Below are 27651 nucleotides of genomic sequence, written 5' to 3'. Positions count from 1 at the left end.
TACAGAAAAGAAGTAGTGCATTGAAATAGGGTTTGGGCACAGCCGTTCTCTTGTCGTCGCTGTAACACACAGAAAAGCTTTAGGTTGCTTAAACTAATATTTTCGAAGCATGCAGCAACCAAATTAACAGCTGCCAAAGTTCTAACGAGGGACGCTGGAAAATGGTGGCTGGCCATGGAAATAGATAGAATTTCCTTCATTTTGCAAAAGCCACGAGCCACATGCATCAGCCCACCGCAAAGTCATTAGGTCTTTTTAAGCTCAGATGAAAAACATTAACAAATACCACAAAAGCCTTTAGTATGGCCCCCTTTGTTCATTCACATATGGCAACTATGCAGAGGCAGTATGGTACACTTGGGCCACGCATTTGTTTAAAGTGCGTTCATCACGGGGGGACTCAGAAAAACAAAAAAGCCACGTTGAGAGGATCCTAGAGCAGGAAACCAAGCTAATCTAAATTCACTTTTCTCTCTGACAATATCAGTCCAGTAGGAAAGGCTAGGCATTGATTAGCTATAAGTGCTCTGTTAATGAGGTGAGGGATAGCTGTTCATTTAAAGATAGGCAGGGTGTTTTTCCCGGTTTTGTTCGCTTATTTATTGTCATGCTGCAGGGTTGTCGTTGAGTTATTATGAGGTAATTATTTTGAGAAGTTGTTGTTCTCCCTCCGGTCAAGACCATGGGAATTCACAGCCTCTTTGTTTTCCCCCGGGGCTAAAGTGCAGATGTATAAAACTTGCTTTTATCCCACACTATCTTGTCTTGAAAGTGAAATGACAATAAACCAAATCAGTGTAGACACAACAATTATGTTTTGGTTATTAAATATATATGTTTATGAAAGATAAAGTGTTATTGGCCCCTGTATTTGTATTGTTATCCTACTGTTTTGGTTTTGCTTAGGAAACAAGTTAATGATATCTTATGTTACATGATTCACACAAACACTATGCAGTGTCCTTAACATATTCTCTAAAGCCTTATGGCATCCAAGGTGAGACACTAAAGACCAAAATAATTGCAACACACGAGTTAAAGCATGTTTAGTCCCCATGGCGCACACACACACACACACACACACACACACAAAAACACTCACACGCATGCACACACACACACACACACACACTCACATATACAGATATGATGGCAGTAAAATTCAAAACACAACTTGAAGAGAAACACAGATTGGCATGTTTAAGTAGGGCTTAAATCACTTGTAATTTGTAATGGTTTAATTGGCTGAATATGAGCAGTGACTTGAATGGGGAGCGGCGAGCATTGTGTCATATCTGTCCGCGCACATTAATCCTGCCTGATCCCCCTCCAGAGAAGAAGCCTGTATTGTCAGTCGTAAACACCTTTATGGGGAGGCGTCTCATTTGATCCCAGGGAAGGGAAGGGGCCTGGCAGGCATGCGTGATTGTTGCTTGTTCACCTGAACGATTCTTTCTGAGTGGATTCTTGTGTGACAGACAGACTGTGGGTGCCTGCGGAACAAAGCCGAAGGAGAGAAAGATAGTGAGAGAACAGGAGGAAGAGAGAAAGAAGGAGAGAGAGAGAGAGAGACTTTTGGCTCTGCTCAATATACCGTCGAGTCCAGGCCTGCAGCACGCAGGTGTGATGGGCCGCTGGGATTCTGTCCCAACTCTTTTTTTTCTATTTCTTTCTCCTCCTATACACCCTCCTCTCTCTCTCTCTCTCTCTCTCTCTCTCTCTCTCTCAGACCTATACATTTCACACGCAGTCCCCTCTGCTCTGCTCTCTGCCCAAACGTCTCACCAACAGGGACAAATTAAACGGAGATTCGTCCTGTCACATACCAGGCCTCATAAATCACAATAAACTCAATTAAAAGCCTCCTGGGTCTCCTTCCACAAACACACCCCAGGAGGCGTCCCCCTGGCATCCCCACGCAGCTGCACTTATTTACACACACCTAACTAGGTGCCTTCTCAAATCTGTGCTCCGATAACACAGAGAACACGACACATCAATTAATGCTAATTTGTTAGTGTCAGGGCCAGGTTGGTTGTCCTTTATTAGACAACAGTAACAACATGGGGAGAAGGAAGAGAGGGGGGAGGGAGGGGTGGAATAATGAAAAACGTGGCCGGTTGTAAATTGCATGTTTTGAATGCAGGGTGACGCTGTGTGGGAGACTGGGTTGCCAGCTCCTTGGCTGCTTTTGATTAAGGCAGATCATGATTGCGGAGGGCTCAGGGAGGGGTAGGGGGGATGAAGAGGGTGTGAGGGGGGGGGACCACCCGTGTCTGAGAGCTCATGCCGGGGGGTGGGGGGGGTTTGGGGCTGTTGCCGCTGCTGCTGCTGCTGTCACCGCCACCGCCGCTGCCTCAAGGCCCTCCCTCGCCCCCAGCCACCGGCCTCGAGCCCCCCCTGCACTGAGACAATGGGACTGCGCAGAGGCCCAATGAGGGGTCCGCCGCCAGACTCCTGTCAGCAGCACACAGCCTCCCCGCCTGGCTTCCTGTTTGTCTGTCTGTCAGCGTGACAGATCCGCCCAGAGCCCGAAAGCAGAGCCCAGGCGTGCTCAGCAGCCCCAACCGCCGACACTATGGTGTACCGCCAGACGGCGCCAGGGCAGGAGGTCACCTTGTACTGCTTATGGGGGTTGGGGGGTTGGGGGTGCTTGGTGGTCCCAGCAGCATGTATGGTGGCCTCGTAGGAGAAAAAAACACACAGAACCGCACGTGTGGTAGCTGCTCTGCTCAGATGTGCATAGCGTCTGTGCGGCACGGGAGCTGAACCAGCCAGGCTGGCACATCCCTTTCCCCCCTTGGCGGTGCCGCTCCTGTTGTCGTGTGTATGTGTGTGTTGCCTGCTTGTAAGATGCTCACCTCTGCCCACACGCCTGCATGCCAGTATATAAATGGCTGAATCAGTGTCAGTGGTAAAGTAATGGCATGGGGGGCATCGTAAATTAGAGTGCTCCATCCTTTTACCTCCCAACCTCCCCCAACCCACCCCACCACCCCCTGCCACACACACACATATACAGACACACATGCACATATGCCTCCCGTGAGCAGACAGTGGCTGTCGTGACGGAGCGATGCCGAGCGTTTTTCTGCTGGCAAGGTAATGAATGCCTTCATCTGGCCTGGCAGTCAGCGGATTGCCCCCGTGTTGATGGATACTGTCAGGTCCACGCCACACTACATTTCATTGCACAATAAACATGGCTGTCAAAGCCAAACAAAGTGAAATCAATTCATCCTGTACAGTGAGTGCGTGCTAAATGAAATTAATGTACTGTGGGGGTTGGCCGCGGGCGGGAGCGGCAGTGTATTATCCCGGCATTCCTGATGGCTCGGAGCGGCAGCGTGGCGCGTTGAGGCGCGGCATAGACGGAGCTGGGGAGAGGGTGACATTTGTTTTCTGGGGGGTAGAGAGGAAGGGGGAAGAGGAGGGGAAAAAAATAACATTTTTTTTTGGCGGGGCCAAGAGAGCTTAACGGTGAATGAAATAGGCATGTGATTGTGTGTGGCTGAAGGCTTCCACCAGACCAGAGAGGGTGGAGCGGGTCTTTGCTTCTGCTGCAGCCCCTCAAACAGATGTACTCTCTGATGCACACTGTATCTTTAATCTAATCTGTACATCCAGGTAATATTGGCCCTCACATTTAAAAGAGGTATGGTGTGTGCGTGAATTTGTATTTGTATAAAGATAAAATCAAGGATGATATTGACTTGCTTGACTTGATTGACATTGATCACTGAAAATATCAATGATCAATATAAGATTAATCTGCTGAGATGAATGTTTCAAATGTGGTCAGATAAAGGGAAGATGCTCTAGTTTTACATTTCTTGCCCAGTGTAAGCCAGAATACACCATTGCAGTCCAAACCCGTAGAGCCTCCTGCTGGTCATCTGAACCCTGGGTTACAGACGTGCCAAGACCACTAGCCCCTATTTTACCCGGCTGCTGCTCCTTGTACTGAAGCCCTTCTTTTTCTTTGGGTGTGTACAGTTTCTCAAAGTATCCATCAGTAATATTTTTAATCAAGCCCCAGCCCCTGCACTCATTAAGACTCCTCGTTCTGTTTATCGGTTGAAATAATAATCAAAATCAAACCAGGTGAGGAGTGCCAAGACATAGAGCTGTGGTCCTGATGAGTGTGTGCGTCACATGTGGGTGATTAAATATTCATGAGCCATTCCAAGCTTTCTTATCCAGTTTTTGGATCATTAAAGATGTATTCGAGCATATGGGAGGCGCTTTTTTTTTGTTTTATTTTTCAAGCCTTGTTTACCAACATGTTTTTGTTTGTTTAAATATTCATACAGCTTTTATTTAATTCTTTCACATCTTACATATAAAAGGAGGCAAATGCGCATGCAAACAGAAATCATTTCCAGTCGGCTGTAAAGTTAAATACAGAAACTCCAATCTCTCATGCTGATTGTGAATGGCCTGATTGAGGAGCGGCTGTCTACTGGCAGTGACTGAGCGTCTGTGTGTGTGCGTGTGCGTGTGTGTGTGTGTGTGTGTGTGTGTGTGTGTGTGTGTGTGTGTGTTTGTGTGTGTGCTTGTGTGCAGAAAAGCAATATAAAGACCAATGTTTTAATAGCATTTTGGCACACGTAGTTTTCCTCTTGATATTATTATACTTATTTGACCAACTCTCTGCTATGTTTGCTATTTTGGTTGGCAATATTGGATGTTTCACGGAAACATTACAAGTGTCAGCCCTGAAATATAGGGGTTTGAATACCGGGCCCGAATGCTAGGACCCAGACAAAATATTTAGCTGTCATTTTAGTCAAGGCCATTCTTTCTTGGTTTGGGTAGGACACTGTTCGCCGCTCTGGGGTGGCTTTTCAGTTACTCAATGTCTCCTTGTTCTGCTCTCAAAACATTACGTGCCGCAGATGGAGGGCTATTGGAGAGGAAAAATAAAAAGTTTTCTCTCGGTTTCCATGTTAGGCCCACGCTGGTGATGTGTAGCACTGGCCCGTTACGTGTGTAAGTCTGGCCGATTCGGGTGATGTCGGATCTGGTTTGGCAGGAGATTAATGTCTTGCATTGTTGCTCTCTCCTCTTCTTGCTCCGGTGTTTCCAGGGAGTAGAGAACTGAATGGCTCTGCAGATAAACCACAACAGTATTATTATTGGCCAACAGGAGGCGCCAGCACAGGCGAGGCACGGGTCTTCAGGGAATCCCGAGGAAGGAACAGCAACGAGCCGCACATCAAACGGCCCATGAACGCCTTCATGGTCTGGGCCAAGGATGAACGCCGCAAAATCCTCCAGGCCTTTCCAGACATGCACAATTCCAACATCAGCAAAATCCTGGGTAAGACAAAAGCCCTCAAATCCATCACACTGCTACAGCTACATTTGTATAAGCCCACCCTCCCATCTCGTTTAAAGATGACGACATGTTCCAGAATAAGCAGACTGCTCCATGATGGAATTCAAACCTCCGCACACAAAAACAGACCAGTCAGGCTTTGGATTAGAACAAGAACATCTTAGCTAGAGAGGGATACAAGCAGATCAGCACCTTCATAATTCATTCAGTGGGTTTATTGAAATTATGACCCTGAAAGTTTATTCCCAACTTTACCCGTGTGGTTAAAAACAAACATACACACATTCACTCACTCCCTTAAAAATTAGAGCCAATATTCATAATCTCTTCCCCTTAGATCATCTGTCGTCTTATATTTTATGGTATCTTGCTTTTTTTATCACAGTAATGAAATGAAAGGGAAAAAAACGCCATATCCCAGTAATCCCTCCTCTCCTTCCCCCGTCCTTCTCGAAAGGGTGGTGATGCCTTCCCAAGCGCTCCCGCTCAGCTGCGCATAAACACACCGCTGTCTGGCTCTTGGCAATAGTGATAAACGCATAGTGTTTTGAGCCGTGTGTTAATAAGGAGAAGAAACAGACCGGCATTCAACTGAAACACTGATACTCTGTGGAGGTGGACGGGAGGCTGGGGCGGGAGAGCTTGGGGGGGTGGGGGGTACGGGGGGCTGGAATACTGGCCCGTGTGTGTATGTGTGTGTGTGTGTGTGTGTGTGTGTGTGTGTGGCGGCGGGAGCCGGACCTGTCGAGCCCAAACCCAGCTGAATGATGCTTTATGCTCGTCAGTGTAGTTTTTTCCCCCTCCTCCTCCTTGCCCTCCTCCTCCTCCTCCTCACCTCGCGGCCCTGCCTGTGTGTGTGAATTATACACTGTGGAAAAGCCACAGAGGACACGGCCATATTGCGATGAGTGATTATTTCAACAAATCAATTTTGACTTTTTTTCCCCTTTAGTTAAACACACACACACACACACGTACACATGCACACACAAATTATTTAAAATTGTGAGCACAAATGTCTGCAGTTTTTTTGCAGTATTTCTGTTTATTCTTACAACTCCCCTGCCACACACACACACACACACACACACACACACACACACACCACACCCCCTCCACCTGGGTCATTCTGTACTGTATGTATGTACCTTAAACACACAGTAGTCCAGCCGTTGTAGCAGCACAGAGTACTTGTGCTGTTCCAGCAGTTCAATCAGATGGATTTAGTGGCCGTCACGAGCCAGCGTTTGTCATGAAAAATGACGGGGCTAAATGGGTCTCGTCCCACAGTGCTCAGAGTCAATAGATCACGGCTACTAAAAGTCCCGTCAGCCGGGACACACTGAAGGCTGCAGATATTTACTGGCCTGTTGTTTTCCCTCTAATGCAGTAGGCAGCCAGCTCCCCTACCAGCCCTACTAGCCTCGCCTTTCTCACGGAATGTTTTTAAACACACATCGGCTCTAACATAGATGCAAACAAAATCTCTCACCTGATTCAAATTTGTACTGGAATAAACAATGCTGTTACAACTTTTAGTAAATTAAGAAAATATTAACTGAAATATTTGTAGAGCACAATTTTGTTGTGAATATTAATTCATACATTATACATGGAACCACTGTTTGTATACGGCCGCTTCTTATTTTGTCTGTTGTACTGGCTGCAGGTTCTCGCTGGAAGTCGATGAGTAACCAGGAGAAGCAGCCGTACTACGAAGAGCAGGCACGCCTCAGCAAGATCCACCTGGAGAAGTACCCCAACTACAAGTACAAGCCACGGCCCAAACGCACCTGCATCATCGACGGGAAGAAGCTGCGCATCGGCGAGTACAAGCAGATGATGCGATCGCGGAGACAGGAGATGAGGCAGTTCTTCACTGTGGGGTAGGTGCACAGTGAAGAACTCCACCGAGATAGAAATAGGCACACAGACATAAGCAAACACACACACACACACGCACCAGCTATCCCTCTTACACACACACACTCTTTCCCTCCCTCTCCCTCTCTTTCTCTCCCCACATACATACCCCCCTCACACACACACACACACACACACACACACACACACACACACACACACACAAACACACAATCTGTGTGTCTATGTTTCTCATTCTTTCTCTATTCCCTTAAAAGGCGCTTAAGCTAACCTTGCTCATAAACACACAAACACACACCTACTTAAATTTACTGTACTTCAATGTTAGCCCAGTGCACATTGCACAACATGAAGGCTGCATTTAGGTACAGTGTACCAATTACCCAAACTAATCCCCTGATCCTGTAATGAGTTTGACTGCAGTAATATGTTGCCATATTCTGCCTAGTTATTTCACTTGAATTATTTGACCATCATTCTCAGTTTTTATTACCAACCCATAATCCAAACATTGCTGAAATGTTTGAAAATCTGATTAGTTAAATGTCAAACTCATTTGTTCAACAAAGATTTTTATAATAGTGTTTATTTTGTAATCTACGTTTAAAAATTGGCTTCTTTCAGACAATAGCAAACTGCCAAGAGAGTATGCATAGGTGTTATTATGCTATGTAAAATCTAAGTATGAATGTAAAGGAGGCCACAGGGCAGAAGTCTCGACCGTAACTATAATTTACTGCGTGTGGTCAGAGGGAGAGCCTGCTCCAGGTGCTCCCACTTCGCCAGTTTGAAATAAGATTGCTGGAGTATCAATCATGCTCCCGAAGATCAGGAGCCAGCGTCTCAACCACCAATTGGCTTTGTCACCAAAAAGCAGGGGTATCGTTTCTCAACGATTCTAAAAATTGTTCCGTCATAACTGCCCCAAATCATTTTTGCAGAGGCTCTGGCTGTGAACATGCCCCTTTAGAGAACAGTAAAGCCGGTGCTCTCAGATTTAAGTGCTTAAACTGAAGAACCTTGTCCGTCGACGGGGTCTTTGTTTGCTCTCCGCATTCCTTCCATTCGCTAATTCCCAAAGACTGTAATTGTTTTCCTTGATGCATGATAAACATGTCATCTTTGCATCAGAAGTCTAATCCGCACTCAGTTTAGGAGAGTAAGAACTGCAGTTAAACTGTCAAGAAAGTCCGGTGGAAAATCTTAACGCCTCTTTCCTCTTCTCCTTCTCCTTTCTACTCTGTCTTTCTTTCCTTCTTTCTTTCTCTCTTTTTAATTTCCTTCCATCTCTCCATCTCTCCCTCTTTTTTACTTCCCTCCCTTTCTCTCTCTCTTTCTCTCTCTCTGTGTCTCACTCTTTCTATGACTCACAGGCAACAGCCACAGACACAGCTCCCCATCAGTACCAATGCAGGTGTGGTCTACCCTGGAGCCATAACCATGACGACCACCACCACGCCCTCCCCGCATATGACGTCGGACTGCTCCAGCGCCTCGGCCAGTCCCGAGCCCACCATCCCCGTCATCCAGAGCACCTTCGGCTTGAAGATGGAACCCAACGCCATGGTGACCAGCGACGCCATCAACGGCGAGGACGAAATAGATATGTACGAGGACTTTGAGGATGAGCCCAAATCGGACTACAGTAGTGAGAATGACACACAGGAGCCTGTCAGTGCCAACTAGAGGCCAAACCCACACACAACCCCAGCCCACACCAACCCCAACCCCCACACCCACAACCAAGAGTGTACATCTACTGGAGAGAACGGGGAGCACCCGAAGGAAGAGAAGGAGACAAACAAGAACTAAAAAACAAAAAGAGAAACATTTCTTTTTGATGATATTATCTTCAGGAGCCTGCATGCATATGTGGCTCCCTCAGAAACAAACAGCTATTGGTCTTAAGTGTTTTTAAAAGTGTGAAGCAGTTTGATTGTGTTGAATTTTGGCTTTTTATTATCTCATTGTTTATTTTGTGTTTTTTTGTTTTGTTTTGTTTTTGATGGACATATACACAGTTAGGGTTATTGCCTAAAACATTTGGATGACAGGACTTGAAAATTAACATCCATAGCTCTCACAGTCTTACTTTATTGTTTGTATCAGTATACATGTATGTTTTTTTAATGTGTTGATTGCTTTTGTTAGCTTACATTACTGTTCATGATGGGGGTTTATATTCTCACTCAGGTATGCTGTGCCAGCTTACAGCTCGTGAATGTTTTTAATCTGATCAGTTTTAAATGAGGAAGATAACAAAAACGAAACATTTTAAATTTCATCGCAAGATAAAACAGTCTCAAATCTGAGAACAGAGGGAAGGCAACAGACTCCCAATTATTATTATTATTATTATTATTAATATTATTATTATTGAGATAAGTTCCAGTGTGCCAAACATTTCATAAGCTTCCTTTTTTCGTAAATCTCTTTTTTTATATTATTATTTCTTTTAGTCTTAAGGGAGACTGTATTTTGGACAATCTTTGATATCAGATCGAAGCTCCCCCTCCACCCCAAGTCTTGTTTCGGTGCATCTGTGCTCTTTATCATGGAAAAGCACTCAGGAATCTGTGTGATGTTTGCGGTTTTTGATGAGATGGCCTGTAAGTGCTTGCTGGCCAAGGAGTTGTTGGAGTAATACTTTTCTCCAGAAAGTTTAATACAGTGATCAACAGAACCAAGTTACCCAACCCCCACCCCTCGCCTAGCTCTCCAATTCAGTCTTACACACTAAGTTCTTAATCAGAGTGATTGTAATCAGTCCAGAATGCCAAGGGGCCAAAGGCATCCAATCCACTGACTTGGAAAGGCAGCAAAGGCAGCTTTGGTGGCATTACAATCGTAAATTGCTGTTGTCCAATATGCACAGTACATTCTCTTAAACACTTTAGCCTCCACCAGGGCACAAAGTTTAAAGTCCTTAAAGTCTTCTTTTCCTGAATTTAAATCTTTGGGACATTGTAAATCTTAATTGACACAAGAAAGTCTTAGAGCAGAGCATGGTCTTTGGGTTCATGCGATGTGCTCCTCATTACAAGGTCTTAAGAAAAGCTCCAGTTTATCTGGATGCAGTGGGCCAGTTGCAACGAGGGCAGGTGTAGGGAACTGCCCCCAGATTTGTACAAGCAATGAATATCAGCACTTAATCTCTCCACAAGTATTCAGAACAAGAAATATTGCACATTTTCAAACCTCTGCATTTTAAATGCATCCTGACATATTGCATCAGATATTATGATTTTTAGCTTTGGTACGTTTGATCATTGACAAGTTCTAGGATGCTAGATATTATAAAAGGAAAAAGAAAGATATCTACTGATAAAGTGATAAAATGGCATAATTTCAATTTGAACTGCTGATACAATCAGTGCAGATTTTCTAAAAGCACAGAATTCTTGATACAAAAAACAAACCCAATCCTTTGCCTCACTGTAGTGGCAAGGATCTTTTAATCATTAGAACGTCTCCTTGCAGAAGGGCAGCAAAGAGACGGGCAGCGGTCAGGCCCACTGGTTGCTGCTGCGTTCCCGCTGTGGCCTCCTGAGGGGTGCGGGGTCTAGCGCACCTTCATCTCCGCCCTGCTCCCCCGCCACCCCTGCCCCTGCCCCCGCGAGAGTGCCATCTGGCACGGGCCGGCAAAGCAGCGGTGCCCAGGCAGAGGAGAACAATGCCGGCAGAGGCCTTATCGTTTTCATTGTGCCCTCCATCAAAGTGAGGGTGAAAAGGCCACGGCCGCATTCAGGCCTGTGGCGCTGGCGAGCAGATGGAACAAGTACATCACGCTGTGGGGGATTATTAAAATGACTTACGAGTCGCTATCATCCCAAATACGGCATTATTAATGCATGAGGCCTGCCATTTTCCCCCTGCCCTTGAACCTGTCCATCTAATCCACTACACAGAGATAACGGTTTGAAACTGCTGGCCATACCCATCCCAACCCCTCAGTGTCTCTGTCACTCACTCAATCGCTTTGGTGCTGCTGATCACTGCATTAGCTTTTCACGGTACGGATGGATGTGAAGATCTTATTCTCTCTTGTCACATCGACTGTGATAGTGTCTGTTTATCCCCAGACCCCCCCCACCCCTCACCCCCATTTGAAAGCATTTAACAAAAAGGCTTAGAAGTTTTAAGCACTTCTCTTTAAGAACATTTGTGTTTGTATTCTAGAATTTTTGTAATTTTTTTTCATCTTTTTAAAAGGTACAGTGCTTGGCAGGATCCCTATCGTTCTCCGTCAAAGCAAAGTCAAGCTCTCTCTTTTCTCTATAGGCCAACTTGTGTGTCTTGTTTGAAGCTGTCACTTCTGTGTGCTGGTTGATTGGTTGATTTGTACATGATTTGTACATATTTTTGTGACCATGCCAAAACAATTTTGTAGGCTGGTGGACAACAAAAGGACTGTCTTTGGACTCTTCGGACTTGAAACTTGATTGCGCTAGTATAACAAACAAACAAAAAAACAAAAAAAGATTTAAAAAAGGACAAAAAAGAAGTTCATTCTCACACAGAGACAATGTTTCATAAGTGTTATGAGCACTGGATATAAATGGTATTTTTTATCAATTCTGACTAATGTGAAGCTGTTGTGCGAGGAAAAAAAAACTACATGAACAAAAGTCACCTGTTTGAACTCATGTGGGCTCGTCTCACAGTTGCCAGATCTGAGTCATGTTTCTGTCTACTTATTTTGTTTATTTATGCAAAGACACGTGATGAATGAACATTTCATTTAAGCTCCAGGGCTGCCTAGGGGATGGGAAGAAGTTGACAGAAGGCTTGCATATTGACTGGCCAACTGAGACACACCGGACATCAGTATCACATTTTATTAGTCACGTATATTTGTGTTGTATATTGTATTTGAAGCTATATAGTGCATATAGACATTTTATTGTATTTATTAGCCATTGTTGGCTCTAAAAGTGTCAGTAGAACAGAATAAACGGACAATCAGAAAAAAAAATAAACAGTTGAGATTTGAACCAGAATTGGAGCTCAAAACAAAGTTTCTTTTCTTTCTTTCATGCTTTTTTTTTACAAATTCACCATCTCATCACAGATGTTTTATTGTACATATAACATAGGAAAATAGAAATCTATTTTTGTTCATGGATACTTAGTGAAGTATAAGTTATGTATTTGACTTTTTTTCACATTGTGTATGTTGGTCCTTGTTCTGAAAAAAAAGAAACTGACAAGTCACTGTACCTCATGTAGATGCTGAACTGACATCCCTGTTGAACAAGCAGTATTTCACCTGTAGCTGAAACAGCCAAGCACCTTGCTTGTGTTTCAATGATAATCATTAGACCTGTTCAATCAGCCAAAACTGTACTACTTGTGAACCAGTTGTCTATTGGAATTATACACAGAAAACGTTTTACAGTGCAGTGCAATGCAACCAAGTGTCAAACTCTGCAGGAAATTATCTGAACTGACAGTGTTACAGATGTATGTGAATGGCTAGGTCTCAACCCCTTTACAATGAAAATGTTTGTATCACAGATAGTTCTGTCACAATAATAAGTGGTCACAATAAGTTATTGGATATGGCGGCTGTCATTCAATAATGTGCCAAATTTTGCCCCAAACCCAAATTGGTGTGAAAAAAAAAACATTTGCATGCATCAGTTTTACAGAACAATTTTAATATACTAAAAAATAGAAGAATACAATTACATTTCTTGAAATCACAGGTGAGGTTCTTGGATAGCGTAGATCATAGGGGACGTGCAAATATTTATTAGAATCTATGCTGTACACGGATACTCGTGCGCATTCTCTGTCCTCTTTAGTCCTTTTTGTCTCTTATTACTATCTTAAAAATTGACGTTTTTTCATAAAACGCAGCCAGCAGCAATCTAGCCCAATTGACATTTCTGTTCCTTCATCATTGTCACTGCCATATTAACACAATGTAGATACAACTGAAGACAGAGCTCGAATGCTGTTTTTACTTAACTTAACTTACTGTAATTCTTTTTTTTTTTCTGTCATTGAACTTATGTGATGTATATTGTGGGATTGTTCTTTGTTAATTTAATCAGCACAATTCACTGACATGCTGGACTGACATGCTAGCTGCTGTTCAGAAGAGTAAAATGTTTGCTGTTTGGGACAACATAATATGCTGTTGTCCATGGTACTCTGCTTCTTAGGTTATTTGTGTTCTCCAAATCGTCTCCTCAGCAACACTGTGCGTAATGCTCCTCTGTTGCTTCAGCCGCAGTTATTTTGATTCCCTTTGGCAGCCTAATACATGTTTGTTTTTGTTTGTTTGTTTGTTTGTTTGTTCTTTTGCATAGAGACCGGTTACTCGACTGGTACCTAGGCCTTTGGCAGGTATTGATCGGGAGTTAGAGGTGATGAAATAGTGTCTGTTGCTGCTTTTAAAAGTTTTAAGTCTGAAAAATGTAAATAGTTTATCATAATATCTTGTACAGTCCAGTGTAAAGTTTTTAATTGAACTTAAAAAGGTTGCCATCACATTTGTGTTCACATTCTTCTTTATACAGTGCAAAAGACAGCTATTTGCTAAGGATATTATTGTTTTAAAAAAGAAATGAAAAAAAAATGGTACTAAAAATATTTTTTGCTTGGCTTCAATATGTAAACCAGCAAGTCCTTGGTTTCCATGTGCAGTATTGACGTGAGGTAAACTAAAGGTTAAATAATTCAGTGCTATGTTTGGAGACCAGTCTTCTCTGTTTTGGTAGTATTAATATATCAGATAAAGTATACCAGATGAGTGACACATTTGGGTGTTTTTAGGCACCTTAGTGGTGTATAAATTATTTAGGTTGTTTCCCTACAGGATGCATTTTGGCATATCATAATGTAACACCATCTTTCTACAGTACCGTATGTGTACGCAGTCAAGTCGATGTAACACGACAGAATTTGGTGTTACCTCCTGTTTATCATTTACCTCAAGAGTGTCCTCCTTTTCCATAAAAAGAAAATGAAATCACACAAGAAAAAAAGCCGTCTCACCACCACTCCATCTTTTGTACTGCTGTTGACACTTACAAATTAAAGAGACATTTTGTTTTACGATATTTGTGTCTGTTTCATATTTATTTTGGGGGAGGGAAACACTTTGTATGGTTTTGTAAAGTAGGAAACTTTGCATTCTGAGTCCAGTAAGCAGCAGGGTGGTATTGGTCATGACTCATAGTGCGAAATATGGCGGGTTTTGGGGGGGGTCTGACCCCCTGATCAGGACCTGGACCCCCCCCTCCCAAAAGAGATAAGAACAATTGCACAATAAAATTCAATATTCAAAATTCCATATATTCTTATAATGTAAACTGAATTTCTATCCCTCCCAAACTGTGTTAAAATGGTGTGTTTAGCAGACAGAATTTCACTTTGCTATGATGCAGTCTCAGTGTTTCCCAGAGAATTTAATTCCATTTGTGGTGGTTGGTTTGTAGAATTAACTTGAATGCAGCAGTTTTTAACAAATTAGCACAGGGTGGTTATGATGCTAACCAGATTTAAGCACAATTTTAGTACAACCTGGAAAATCATTGTCTGGTGGTCAATGTTGATATTGTGGTGGGCCGCCACAAATAAGTCAATGTATGGGAAACACTGCAGTCTACCTTAGTTACTAGACTTGCAGTGTTCGCCACCAACACTGGTGTTAATACACACAATTTACACTATTGACACTGTACCCCCATAATGGGAGCTAGCCTATAGCTTGTAAAGATAGCCCATTGGATTATACTTCTACTCAACATATAAACCAGTCATATAACAATTGATAGCTAGCTAATTTTGCAATCCATTAACAGGCCCATTGATTTGACGATGGCAACAGTCTTGGGAGAAATATTTAACCACATGCATTTTCTGCCTGAAATTGCACTGTGCCTACTTACGAGGGCATTGTTCCCACCTCTTTTGGGGCCTACCATCAAATGTTTGACCTCTATAGAAAGCTAAGAACCTGTAGTTTTTGTATGAAACAGTCAGAATAACTGTGTGATATACTGACACAGAGTTGCAGAGGCTGGATTAGTTTTTTCTTTCTGCCGGATTACAAGCATCTCTGAACTGACCACATCAGCCCTCTACAATACTACTAGATATCACTTAGAAACACAACTGAGCCCTAGCACCAGGTCTCGTGAAGCTGTGTGCAAAAGTAGATCAATATACACGGGTTTCCTGTTTACCAACAAAACTAGATGCGCGCACAGCCGTGGGAGGAAGACGCTTGGTGGCCGTCCACAACGTTATAAACTTAACCTAAATAGTCGGCTGCTGTAAGCTACAATCTGATTTTTTTTGTATACCCCTGTTGTCTCAGTGATAGGCTAATAAAATCTCATTCTAGGCTAGGCTATATTTTGTTTGCCGTTCATTTGCATTAATAATATAACATCGTATTTTGTCATTTTTGGCGAAGACATGCATTCCGTTAGGGATATTGAACATATCGAACATTCTAACCATCGTGATTTCGAATTGGTGCAGTTTTCAGCACAAAAACTCATTTTATTATTTTCATGGAGAGCACTGCTCTATGCTGTTCTATGGTGCTTTCTGCCTCTGAGTTGCGCAAGCATGTTTTCGTGGCGTTGCATAGAAATCCATGAAGATGAGTGTTTTAGTTTAGACCATTATTTGCCAAGGTAAGCTCATGCGTTTTGTAAAATGCCTATGGAAACTCCCTATAGGACTTTTGGTTATGCAAAATGCATACAGACAATCAAATGCTTAGCCTACTGCACATGAACCCCTTTGAGTAGAAGCATAGGCCTAATCCTGGTCTCAAATGAAAGTTTTTTTTACATGTTTAACATTTTTTAACAACAAGGAAGGTAACATGGAGAAAAAAAGTGGTGAATAAAAACTAATAAATGAATGTTACTAATCATTTTGCAATTTATACAAACTATGTTGGCCTACTACAAGACAAAGGCGCCGTCAGCAAGTTTTGTCAATTTAGCCAGGCCTGTTTTGCGCCTTGGCTAGTATTACGTCATGTTTTCTCATAGGGTCAGGGACGGCAGCCAAGTTGAATTTCAGGGCTTTCAGAATCCAACCAGGTAAAAATGACCAATGCTCCATTGAACTGAATGATGCCCACAAATACGACGGAGTATTAGGGCCACACATGAAGAAAAAAATATTGACATGTCGACATTAAACTCGACATTTCGAGAATAAAGTTGAAATATCATGTCGACTTTAACCTCGACGTGTCGACATTAAACTCAACATTTTGAGTTAGTTTGGAGAGAGAACGACTGCTCGGGACGATTGAAAAGGCGGAAGACGAATTAAACATTCCAGTTTTCTTCGAGTGCAACAACGATAGACATAGGCCTACAGCATGTGGACAAAACATAGAACATATTAACCTCCGTTGATCAGCCAAATACTTTCCTGTTAGGTCCTTTTATCACGGAGTTACAGGCGATAAATGCGATGGTCAAAAGTAGGCTAAACGTCAGCGGTTTATTTATTTATTGTAGGCCTATTATTAGTGTTTCTCATCTAAAGGTTCAACTTCATGCTTCACTAGACTAGGCATACTAAGTGCTCTCCCCAATCCCAGACTTTCACATTGCATGTTTGTTTGTAGGCTAATGGATGCAAAACAGGCTATTGCTGAATGTCTATGGAGGGACAAATGAAGCTGTCTCCCGACCAGGCAAGTAAATGCACACATACCGGTATCTGTGTCTAGCCTACTATATTTATTGCAGGTGAGACATGGAAAAGCAGTTTTAGAAAAATGACTTTTGCAATGTTAATCTATGGAGAGTGGTGGCCTGTGGGTCATGAAGGGTAGTTATTTGGATGTGCGGTGGCCTTACCCACGTAAAACAGAGTGAATTAACATTTTGTACTATAGAAACATTATATCATTGGAAACATGTATTATTCTAGCTATATAAATGGCATAGTGTATGGTATTTCCATATGGTTATGGTTATGGATTTAGCAGACGCCTTTGTCCAAAGCGACACATAAATACAAAACAACATAATAATATTTAAAATTGAACAGGGAACAGATTAAAATGTAGGTCAAATATAGTAAGGAGAATAGTTGTAGTACACAATAATATCAATTCAAGCAATAGCCTAATAAAAAGCAATGTAAAAAAGGGAAAGGCAATAATAAAACAATAATGTCAATTCAATCAATAATATAAAAACAATGACATGCTAAGACTACATTAAGGAGAATATCAATAATAAACAATAATGTCAAATTAATTAACAGCCCAATTAAAATAAAACAACATTATATAAACCATAACACATAAAAGCGGCTTAAACAACTAAGTATATGTTGAATAGGAATGTCTTTAGACCCCTCTTAAACGACCAAAACTACCACAGGAACGGAGAGCACTGGGCAGTTCATTCCACCAACATGGAACCACTGAAGAAAAGAGTCTGGAATTAGACCCAGTTTTCATGACTGGTCGACACAACATACACTCACCAGAAGACCGCAGTGGGCGGTTGGGGATGTAAGGCTTGATTATTGAATTAAAATAACTAGGAGCAGATCTAGTTAGTGTCCTATAGGCCAAAGTGAGAGATTTAAATTTAATTCTGGCTACTATAGGGAGCCAATGGAGAGTAACTAGGAGAGGAGTTACATGTGTCCTCTTTGGCTGATTGAAGACCAGGCGTGCTCCAGCATTTTGAATCAGCTGTAATGATCTTGTTACACAAGCGGGTAAGCCAGCTAATAGTGAATTACAATAGTCCATCTTAGAGATGACCATGGTCTGAACAAGAAGTTGTGTGGAATCTTGTGTCAGATAAGGTCTGATCTTCCTAATGTTGTAAAGCATAAACCGACATGATTTTGCAATAGAAGCTATATGCTCAGAGAAGTTAAGTCGGTCATCAATTACAACATGAAGTTTAGGTGCCCGATCTAGTTGGGGTCAGTGAAGTTGAGTCAAGCTGGATGTTAATCTGTTGGGGAATAGCTGTTTTAGCTGGAAACACCAAAAAACTCTGTTTTTGAGAGATTAAGCTGAAGGTGCCGATCTTTCATCCAGGCTGAAATATCCTTAAGGCATGCAGAAATCCGGTGGGAAACACTAGAGTCATCAGGTGGGAAAGACAGGTAAAGTTGAGTGTCGTCTGCATAACAGTGATAGTCAAATCCATGGGAGCCGAATGGTATCACCCTAAGGAAGTGGTGTAAATAGAGAAAAGCAAAGGTCCTAATACTGATCCCTGAGGCACACCTGTGGTGTGAGGTCATGAGACTTAGATACCTGTCCCTGCCAAGACCGTTGAAAGAACGCCCTTTAAGGTAAGATTCAAACCAGTCAAGAGCTTTTCCAGAAATTCCCAGTTCAGATAGTATAGATAGGAGAATGTCAAGGTTAACAGTATCAAAGGCTGCAGATAAATCTAGTAGAATTAATACTGATGACTGAGCAGAGGACTTAGCTACTCTCAATGCTTCAGTCACAGACAGAAGAGCAGTTTCAGTAGAATGACCACTCTTGAAACCAGACTGCATAGGGTCTAGTAGATTATTCTGATGAAGAAAGTCACAAACTTGCTTGAAGACCACTTTCTCCAAAACCTTTGACAAGAAAGGAAGAAGGGAGACAGGTCTGTAGTTCTTCACCTCAGTTGGATTAAGTGTACTTTTCTTTAGCAGAGGTGTAACCCTTGCCTGTTTAAAAGAATAAGGAACTATTCCAGAACTGAGTGAAGCATGTTCTGTGATTGGTCCCCTATCTCAGGCGAAAATTTGCTCCATGGTCTCCAGGCTGCCTTAGCAGCGTGAATCAAATCGCGCGCAAGGCAGCATGGGAACACCCAGGCTACAACAGCCGACTATTTAGGTTAAGTTTATAACTTTGTGGACGGCCGCCAAGCGTCTTCTGCCTCACGGCTGCGCGCGCATCTAGTTTTGTTGGTAAATGGGAAACCCGTGTATTATTCATGTGACATTGTGTGTTGTGTAGGCTACATAGCTTAAACTGTAGGCTATGTTTAAACTGTATTTCGAGTTTAATGTCGGCATGTCACGTCGAGATTAAACTAGATAGGATATTTCAACTTTATTCTCGAAATGTCGAGTTTAACGTCGACATGTCGACTTTAAAGTCAACATGTCGAGTTTATCTCGCCATGGCAAAAAATATTTGTTTTCTTCATGTGTGGCCCTAATACTCCGTCGTACACAATGCATACCGAATACAATATTAAAAGTTAATTGTTTTGGGTTCTGCGAAATTCTTTGTTTTAATGTTAGGCTACATATCTGTATGCAATGTGAATAGCCTACACATCCTGTTAGCCGCTAGCAGCAATACGGTGGCAAAGTATGATTACATAACCGCATTCATTTTCGTAGACATGTGCGTTTGGTTTATAGTGCGAGATACTTACAGCCAATGATATTTCACAGCTAGCAAGTAGGCTTAATTTGCTAGGCTAGCATGCAGTCTACTACACTGTGATATTGAGTTTAGCCTACTAGTTTAGCACCCAGGAGCCGTTTGGTCGTGGATTCTAGATACAGTAACATCTGGCATTACAATAGCCTACAACAATTCCAACAATACTACTGAGCTACTACCACTCCATTTCAGTATGAGAATATGGTACACACAGCCAGCCTGCAAACACCTTGGGGTTTGGCGTATACATTTAATATAGGCGATATACTAAAAGATGAAAAACAAAACAAAAAACCGGGTCGTGACCACGGGGACTCTGGTTCGAATCATCCCGCTGTCATTACATTTTCTTCCTGTCACTCTTCACTGTCCTATCTGTATAAAGGCAAGTAGTCCAAAATATAACAGACTTAAACAATGAAGATATGGTTAAATTGAAAAGGACACACAATACCTATCTTGTTTGTTTGCTGTAGCCTACATGCTTATTGGGTTCTCTCCTGGCCCTCTTGAGAGTGAAACCAACTTCATTGTCTCACTTCTAGGAGTGCATAGGCCTATCCACATCTTCGACTGACATGGATATCCAGTGAATGTGGAACTGACCAAATCTCATTGTGTTGCCAGCTGTGAGTAATATACACCAGAGTCTATGGAACATTATGGGAGAGGTCTCTGGCTTGCCATTTTCACCCTTTATCACACTGTGTCTTTGTTTTTTTATTGTTAGAGAGAGGGAATTTTACAGGATGACATAATCTGTAGCTTTGGTCAGTTCGGGTCATGCTGTTTTAAGGGAATGTGTACAGTAGGACCCTTCACTGTTAAAGAGACTGTAGACTTTTACCTCCACACTTTGACAGTTCGACTGCAGTCTGAACATGTCAGAGGTAGTAAGATCAGTTCAGATGGAGTTTGAGGCCCTCAGATCACAAGTTTCCAGTTGTCTTTTGCATCATTGCTATCATTCCCTTTCACTGCTCTGATCCAGGATCTGTGTGGGTTTTAGTGCCTCTGAAAGGTAGTTGAAATTAAAGAAAAAAGTGAGAGGTGCTTTTGACACTCACCGAGGGCGTCAACAACAGTAGCTTACCTGTCAAGCTGCTCATCCATGTGAAGCTCTCGTACGTATGTACGTGTTAGACATCTGCTACTGTGTGCCTGCAGACTTCAAGAGTAGCTCTCCAAATGGAGTCAGGTTTTCAGCTCTTCACAGGCAGCTGGGGTAGAAAAAAAGAACATTCTGGAACAGGAGTCATTTCAAAACATTTTGGAAAACCATTTCTGTGTGTCTTTTGTTCTCTTCATCAATCATATTATGTCTCCTGCCAGGCCGTGCTGTAAGCTCCTTTCCCCCAGTGCATTCGTAAAAACCACATTTTAACTGTGTGTGTGTGTAATAGTCGCCTGTGTCAGCGCTCTCCGGCTGCTGAAGCACCCTGCCATAGATGGAAAATTAGGCATATACTGCTGCACTGTAAATCTTATTGTAATTCACAAAGCTTGCATTACAAATCATTGGCTCAGGGTAAAAGAACGCCGGCTTTTGTGTGTTCCTACCTGCACTGTTGAGCGTATGCTTGTATGCCTGGTCAAACAGACATGATCACTGGCTTATACTAACATTTTTATTTCTCTATGTAAAAGACAATAATTCTTTAATACAATAATTAATTAGGCTATTTAACCCCCAGAGACGCCAGCCCCCCACCCCGCCAACATTCCCTCTCTTATATGCCACACCAGTGCTTGTCCTCCCGGGCCATATGGGAAGGGAGACAAACTGGGAGACTTGTGAAGCATGAAGAGTGATGTTGCAGTATTTAAGTGCCTTGTTTGGACGAACTGTCACAGTGTTAGTTCAAAGATGTAGGTGTTTGGGCTGCAGACAGTAATTAATATCGTGCTGCCTTGCAGATCAGGCAGGTCTGCTGCTGCACGGAACAGCCCAGATGACTAAACATTGGAGGGTCTGCTCGTCTGAAAGAATATTTTAGTGTTTGGAGCCTGCAGGTCTCCTCCTGAGCGTGGGGCTTATGCCACTGAGTCCAGTGAATCAGCCTACCAGCCCTGTCCCTCCCCAAGCGCAGCTGCTCTTTATCTGATTTTCTCATTAGACTCAACTCATGACTTTATTGTAAAGAGTTTGGCTGAAGCACTGCACATTTGTGTGGGGATTTTGGTTTGATCTGTCCATATTTTCATTTTATTCTCCTTTGTGAAATGTATGGATTATAGATTCGCAAGAATAGTGCATTTCTTACAACTAAACATCCCTCCATATCCCTTATGAGAATGTCTACACTTACCAATTTTAACTCATGTCGTTTCATCAGTTTTTTGGGATTCACAGTTGCCAATACGCAAAGTGTTAGATAACACCATATGTTACCATATGTTTGACCTTACAGAAAACCTGATCAGAATGGAATGTTTTGAAGAGGTGTGTATTTTGGGAGCATTACTTATTTTGGCCTCTGGTGAAGGAGAAAGTGTCACTACAATAGCAGATGTGTTTTATTACATATCTGAATTGGTGGTGATGCTGGGCTTTTCTAATGTGTGAATATAGTTTATGCAAAGACTGTCCAGACCTCGAGCAATTTTTAATCCTTGGAGGTGAAGGACTTAAGGAATCTTGCTAATTTCACAGATGGTTTAAAATAGATTAGTGCGGAGTACCAGCTCCCCGAGATATGCGGACCCACCAGGCTCCTTGTTCCTCTGCCAAAACTCTTCGCGGAGCCTCAGAGGTGCCTTCCAAAAGTCCTGCAAGGTTAAACTCAAACTTCTGCATCCTCAAGCCATGGCTGATTCATGACGCGGTTGACTTACCCCCCCCCCCTTCTCTCTCTCTCTCTCAATCTTCCCCTTCTATTTAGCCCTCTGTACAAGAGTACAAGAGCTATCAAGTGGACCCTGATTGACCAGGGCCTCTGGTATTTACAGATATTAAAATTTGGGATTCATTTTTCTATTCCCTGTTAGTAAGGGTTGGCATTTGCTTGGTGTATTAAAGCTGTAATTTCAGATGATCTACCATGCTAAGGGTTTTCTAGTTTTTTCTGAGCTCATTTGAAATGTTCTGTAAGAAACCATTATCTCTTTTGGTCTGTTCTTATCATTGTGTGCACTGGCCTCTGCTTTACTCGGGGACCTTGCTAGGATTGTCTATGGACAGAGAGTTCAGTCCTCCTGTTTTGGAAATGAGATCTTTCATTTTCTATCTAAACAATGGCCTAAGAACACAAAGCCCCTGACTCGGCGAGTAGAGAAAGCACAAACCAGTTGGCTCACAAGGCCATCTTTAATTGTTTAACTTTCCCCTCGCCCCATCAATCGTTCAGCATATTGTGTCTGGAAGCCAAGAAACAGAGAGGAGAAGAGGCGGGAGGGAGGGAGGGAGGAGGGAGAGAAAGGGTGAAGCTGAAAAGAGGAGTGGAGGAGACTGTGTGGTGTACGGACGAGGCCAAGCCTGCTGACAGAGCCATCTCCAGACAGAGGAATCCAGACACAGCTCTGGGCAGGCTCAAAGGGCCCAGCTTGGAGTTAATGTGGGAACACAATGGGGCCGGGTGAAAAACTCAACATGTTTTTGTTGAACTTGTCATTCGCCAGGACATAGCTGTAAGGAAAGCCTAGGAACCATCTGAATGTTGTTTGTGCTCTTCTAATGCACCATATTTGGGTCAGTCTTCACAGGGGCTTTTATGAGGAGACTGTTAACAATGGAAAGACGTTTTCAGAGTGACACACACCCTGGCGTGGGCCAAACCCTCTTGGACCTGCCCCATTGCAAGCCGGCTTCCAAAAAGCTGACCTCATGCCTCAGTGGGATGCTATTAATCAGATTCTTTCAGCAGCTATCAGGAAAACCACCACAGTAAACAGCCACTTTTGGACTGGCCCCGTTTTAAAGGGGAAGTAATGGCTTGGACAATATTACTGCAAATGAACCTTTTGCTTTTTTGGTTGTGGGGACACTGGACTGGGTTGCTTGACTGTCAATCACAAATCTATAGGAATAAATACATATTCTATTCTAAGTGCACTCTCTCTGTTTCTCTCTCTCAGCCTCCTCCTCCCTCACCTTCTCTCTCTCTCTCTCTCTCTCTCTCTCTCTCTCTCTCTCTCTCGTTGTGTGTGTGTGTGGTGTGTGGCGTTTACATGCCTGCTCATGCATGTGTGTGTATTTGCCAGGCTTTATCAAAGTATCAGTTTAGTTATGCTCATTTCATTTGTTATTGAGGGAGAGAGAAAAAAGAGAATGTTTTTCTGCACAAAACTCACCCACATGTTGAGAATTTCCAAGCATGGTTGTTGGGCACATTGGTTTGCTAAATGAACTTTTGAAAAATCCACACGGGACAATATTTCACAAAATGTAATTTTACATACTGTTTCACATCATTGCCTCTTCTCCGTGTATTTATCTCTCAAAGCATTTGACTGCATTTCTTTTGGGAAGAATGAATACGTAATGGATATTTAAAAGCATCCCGACTCCCTCTGCTTTTTTGAGGAATTTAGCAAAATAAAGGTTCCTATGTAGGCATGTGTTATTATTTCAAAGCCATCACTCAGTTCTCTCATGCATATGTCAATTACTCAACCACACCTTTATGAATATGTAAATGTGTTCAGAATGCCTCATTAATTAGTAATTCATACATTTTTCACGAACTCAATACATTTCCAATGGAGTCTGATGAATTATCACTGGTAAGTAGAAAAAACTGAATACATTTCAGTGTTTTTCTAAATCGGTTTCTTTAATAGTGAGTGTTTGGTGGCACACTTCAGAGTGATGGAGACGTCAAGGGGCTGTTTTTCATTCAGATTCTAGTATTGATATTTGTAGTAGTGTGTGTGTGTGAGGTTGATGCCTAGCTCATGAAATTAAGCCATTAGACGGAAGCTTGAAGATGTGCATAGGGGTTTCCAGCACAAACCTTACAGCTCTGTGTAAAATCGACACAAGGTGAGCCATGTAAGGTCAGGAGTTGGGTGTCAGCCTGGACAGCAGCACAGGCGCTGAATATTACAAGGCGCAGCATCTGGCCCCCATATTAGCATTCGACCCATCCACAGAGAAATCATTCATTCCTTTTTTCCCTGCCTGGCTGTTTAGCCCTTGTGTGCCTGTAATATATTCATTACAGAGAGAGACCCACTTGATCTTATTAGTCTTTGATAATCATTTGAATTAAACAGACAGTGTTTGCTTTTGGGACCCCCAACTCGCACAGAAAGACAAATGGAGACATGGTCTTGATGACCTGTGTTTGTGTAAGGTTTGAAAACAGAGAGGAAAGGGAGGTGAGGGATGTGTTTAGTGTATTAATTTTGGATTTTGAAAGGACTCCCCTTCCACACTCCCTAGATGCTCTCTTTCCTTCTTTCTCTCTCCCATGTACACACACACACATTAAATTGTGTATTTTTTGGGATCGCACCACAGTAAGACATCAGACGTGGGGGATACGACACAGTGTAGAGTGTTGGCTGGAGCGCACTTCAAAGCCATGAATTTAACATGAAAGTGGAGGTGCGGACAAGTGCAAAGTATTGCCGCCTATCTGAGGAGGGATTATAGTCTACTACCTCCTGGATGCAGTCACTTTGTTACCAGCTCCCCATTGGCCCAGGAAATATATTTATGTAAATGGCAGTGGGACTTCTTAGCTGTAAACACGAGTGCGCTCAAAGGAAAAGCCGCCTAGGGACCCTCTGTAGCCATAAATATGGGGGGGTTAAAAGAAACAAACAAATTTGCCGTCATGATAATCTACAATGCTTCACAGTTCAAAAAAGTGCAATGTTAAATCATTCAGTGATGATATTTTAGTTAAACTGTATTAGTTTTAAATGACATGGTGAGTGGGAGGTTGGAGCTGGCTGACAGATTTAGATATTGTGCTTACTGCTTACATATTTCTTTAATGGAGAAATGCGAGGAGCTGGAACTGGGCTGAATGTGGGGTAACACTTGATGAAATACACTATGCTCTGGTTAAAATGAATTTAAAATTCTTGGAAGTGTATACTGTATTAAAGATAAGACTTGTATAATGACACGTGTCCATTTTTTTTGGTAGTTGGAGGCCAAAAATCTGACCGAAGCAGTTGGCGTGACAGCAATTTCTCGCCTGGTGTTGCACGGACTGATGTATGGTGACAGATTGAGGAGTGGTCTTTGTTGGGGTGAGTGTTTGCGCGAGGTCAAAGGGTGAAACAGATGCTTTACCTGCAGTACTGCAGCGGACAGGCCTGCTTCTCAGCGACAGCTGCTCCCGTTCAGGAAGACATACGACTACATTGCAGGTAGGGGAACTACCACCACACCGAAAAAAACAGATGCATATTTCACTGACAGCTCGCTGGCACAGCCTATCACTGTGCTTAGCACTGAGATCCCCCTCACTTCTGCTGTTGAGGAGGGTTCTGCAGAGAAGCAGACTTGGAATGATGAAAATGAGATACATACCGATGCACGAGTCATTATTGTTTCCTCTCTGCAAATTCCAGACATTCTGCATTCTGTACAAAAATTAAATTTGAGTAAGGCGTTTGGATTTCAATAATCACAAAGTAATCAGACTACTGCATGTGATATTAAATATTTATCTACTTGTTCCTTTAGGAATAATGGGATATGAGGGGGAAGTAAATTTTTGATTAAATTATTTCTTTTGTTTTTTTCTGTACAAAGCCTAAAATCTGTGCCATGCCACAGATTAGATTTGTTTTGTGGTCTGTGGTACAATAACATTCTAAAATTTTGTAAATAGAGAAAAATAGAAAAAAAAGGATGTATGACATTGGCGATGTCCAGCAGTCTGCCAGATGGTCTGTGCAAATCTCCATTTCTCCCTTTCTGTCTTTTCCCTGCCCTCCTTCCCTGTGATTCCCGCTGAAAAGATTGACACACTAATAAACTGATGTTAATTAGACATACTTTGAAATTCCTCATTCTGCTCCTGTACGTCTCTCACCATTCTGGAGCTGGTGGCTTATTAAAACATTTGCTGCTCTTGGGTGATCTTCTTTTGAAACGGATTCTGACCCTCCGGGCACAATTTATTTTTATTTCAAAAATTATTTTTACTAGCAAATTTAGCATTAGTTCAAGAGAATTATAAATCATTATTACACAGGCAGACACTTCAAACATTTAGTCAAAAGCTTTCTGAGCGATGAAGCATCAAAGGGGGTGCTAAGGCAGATGACTGTTCTGCTGGCGTGCCTCCATTCATTAATACACCGTAGTCAGGCGAGCTAATACTGCAAACATGCGTCTTTAACTACAAGAGACTACTGTTTTATTAAAAGCCTTTGTCACAACCAGGAGGAGGTGTGCCATCAATATTACATTACAGGAAATGCCAACGGCCTTTTTTTGTGAATTGAACGTATCAACAGGGAATTTTTTTTGTTCTTGTTTAATTCTTCTAAGTACATGTGTGTGAAGTTGTTTCTTAATATGTCATTTTCATGTGCTGTTTATTTACACAGAAACATACCCAGATGAAAAAGGTGAAGATTCTCTTGTTTACATAGAAGTCCTATATTACTGAAGTAGAACATAGCCCGACTATATATGTTAAATATAGTTCCTGTTGATGGATAAATGGCATTCAATTTATCGGCTGTGTAGGAACTCAATATCAATTATCAATTAAATGTTATTCCTTTCTGTAAATGTGTACTAATGTAATTTCAGGTAATGTCAGGTAATTTATGTAAAACACAATTAGCAGTTTTAAAACGTTCATCCTTAAAGGACTGTGTGTGTGGCTGCTTTTGTGTGATCCGTTGTGCTCCTGTGTAAATATATATATATGTGTGTGTGTGTGTGTGTGTGTGTGTGTGTGTGTGTGTGTGAGAGAGAGAGAGAGAGAGAGAGTGTGTGTGTGTGTGTGTGTAACTATTTTTATTTGCTCTAATGTACTCCTCTGATTACTTACTGGTAACCTTAGTCAGGTAATTGTGCAGATCGAGGCTA

General features: G+C 42.3%; 1 protein-coding gene and 1 long non-coding RNA gene across 13 annotated transcripts in view; both read left to right on the top strand.

The window, feature by feature from the left end:
* The window catches only part of sox6 (SRY-box transcription factor 6), a 166706-nt gene extending 152413 nt beyond the window's left edge, over window positions 1–14293 (top strand). For 11 of the 12 annotated variants that reach the window (XM_048262739.1, XM_048262738.1, XM_048262736.1 and 8 more), the window contains 3 exons: window positions 5150–5323; window positions 7011–7227; window positions 8599–14293. In XM_048262739.1, the coding sequence (XP_048118696.1) occupies window positions 5150–5323; window positions 7011–7227; window positions 8599–8911 (704 nt within the window). In that variant the 3' untranslated portion in view covers window positions 8912–14293. The remainder of the gene's footprint in view (window positions 1–5149; window positions 5324–7010; window positions 7228–8598) is intronic. The other variant, XM_048262742.1, reaches the window with a different exon arrangement.
* Window positions 14294–16253: 1960 nt separating this feature from the next.
* Window positions 16254–25815, top strand: LOC125306915. The gene is made up of 3 exons (XR_007195621.1): window positions 16254–16299; window positions 20192–20275; window positions 25745–25815. It is a non-coding gene; the product is annotated as an uncharacterized LOC125306915 (long non-coding RNA).
* Window positions 25816–27651: the final 1836 nt, after the last annotated feature.

This window comes from Alosa alosa, chromosome 14 (assembly GCF_017589495.1).
Source record: "Alosa alosa isolate M-15738 ecotype Scorff River chromosome 14, AALO_Geno_1.1, whole genome shotgun sequence".
In the NCBI taxonomy this organism is placed as follows: Eukaryota; Metazoa; Chordata; class Actinopteri; order Clupeiformes; family Clupeidae; genus Alosa; species Alosa alosa.
The sequence above is the reverse complement of the archived record's forward strand: the minus strand, read 5'-3'. Positions and strand labels throughout refer to the sequence as shown.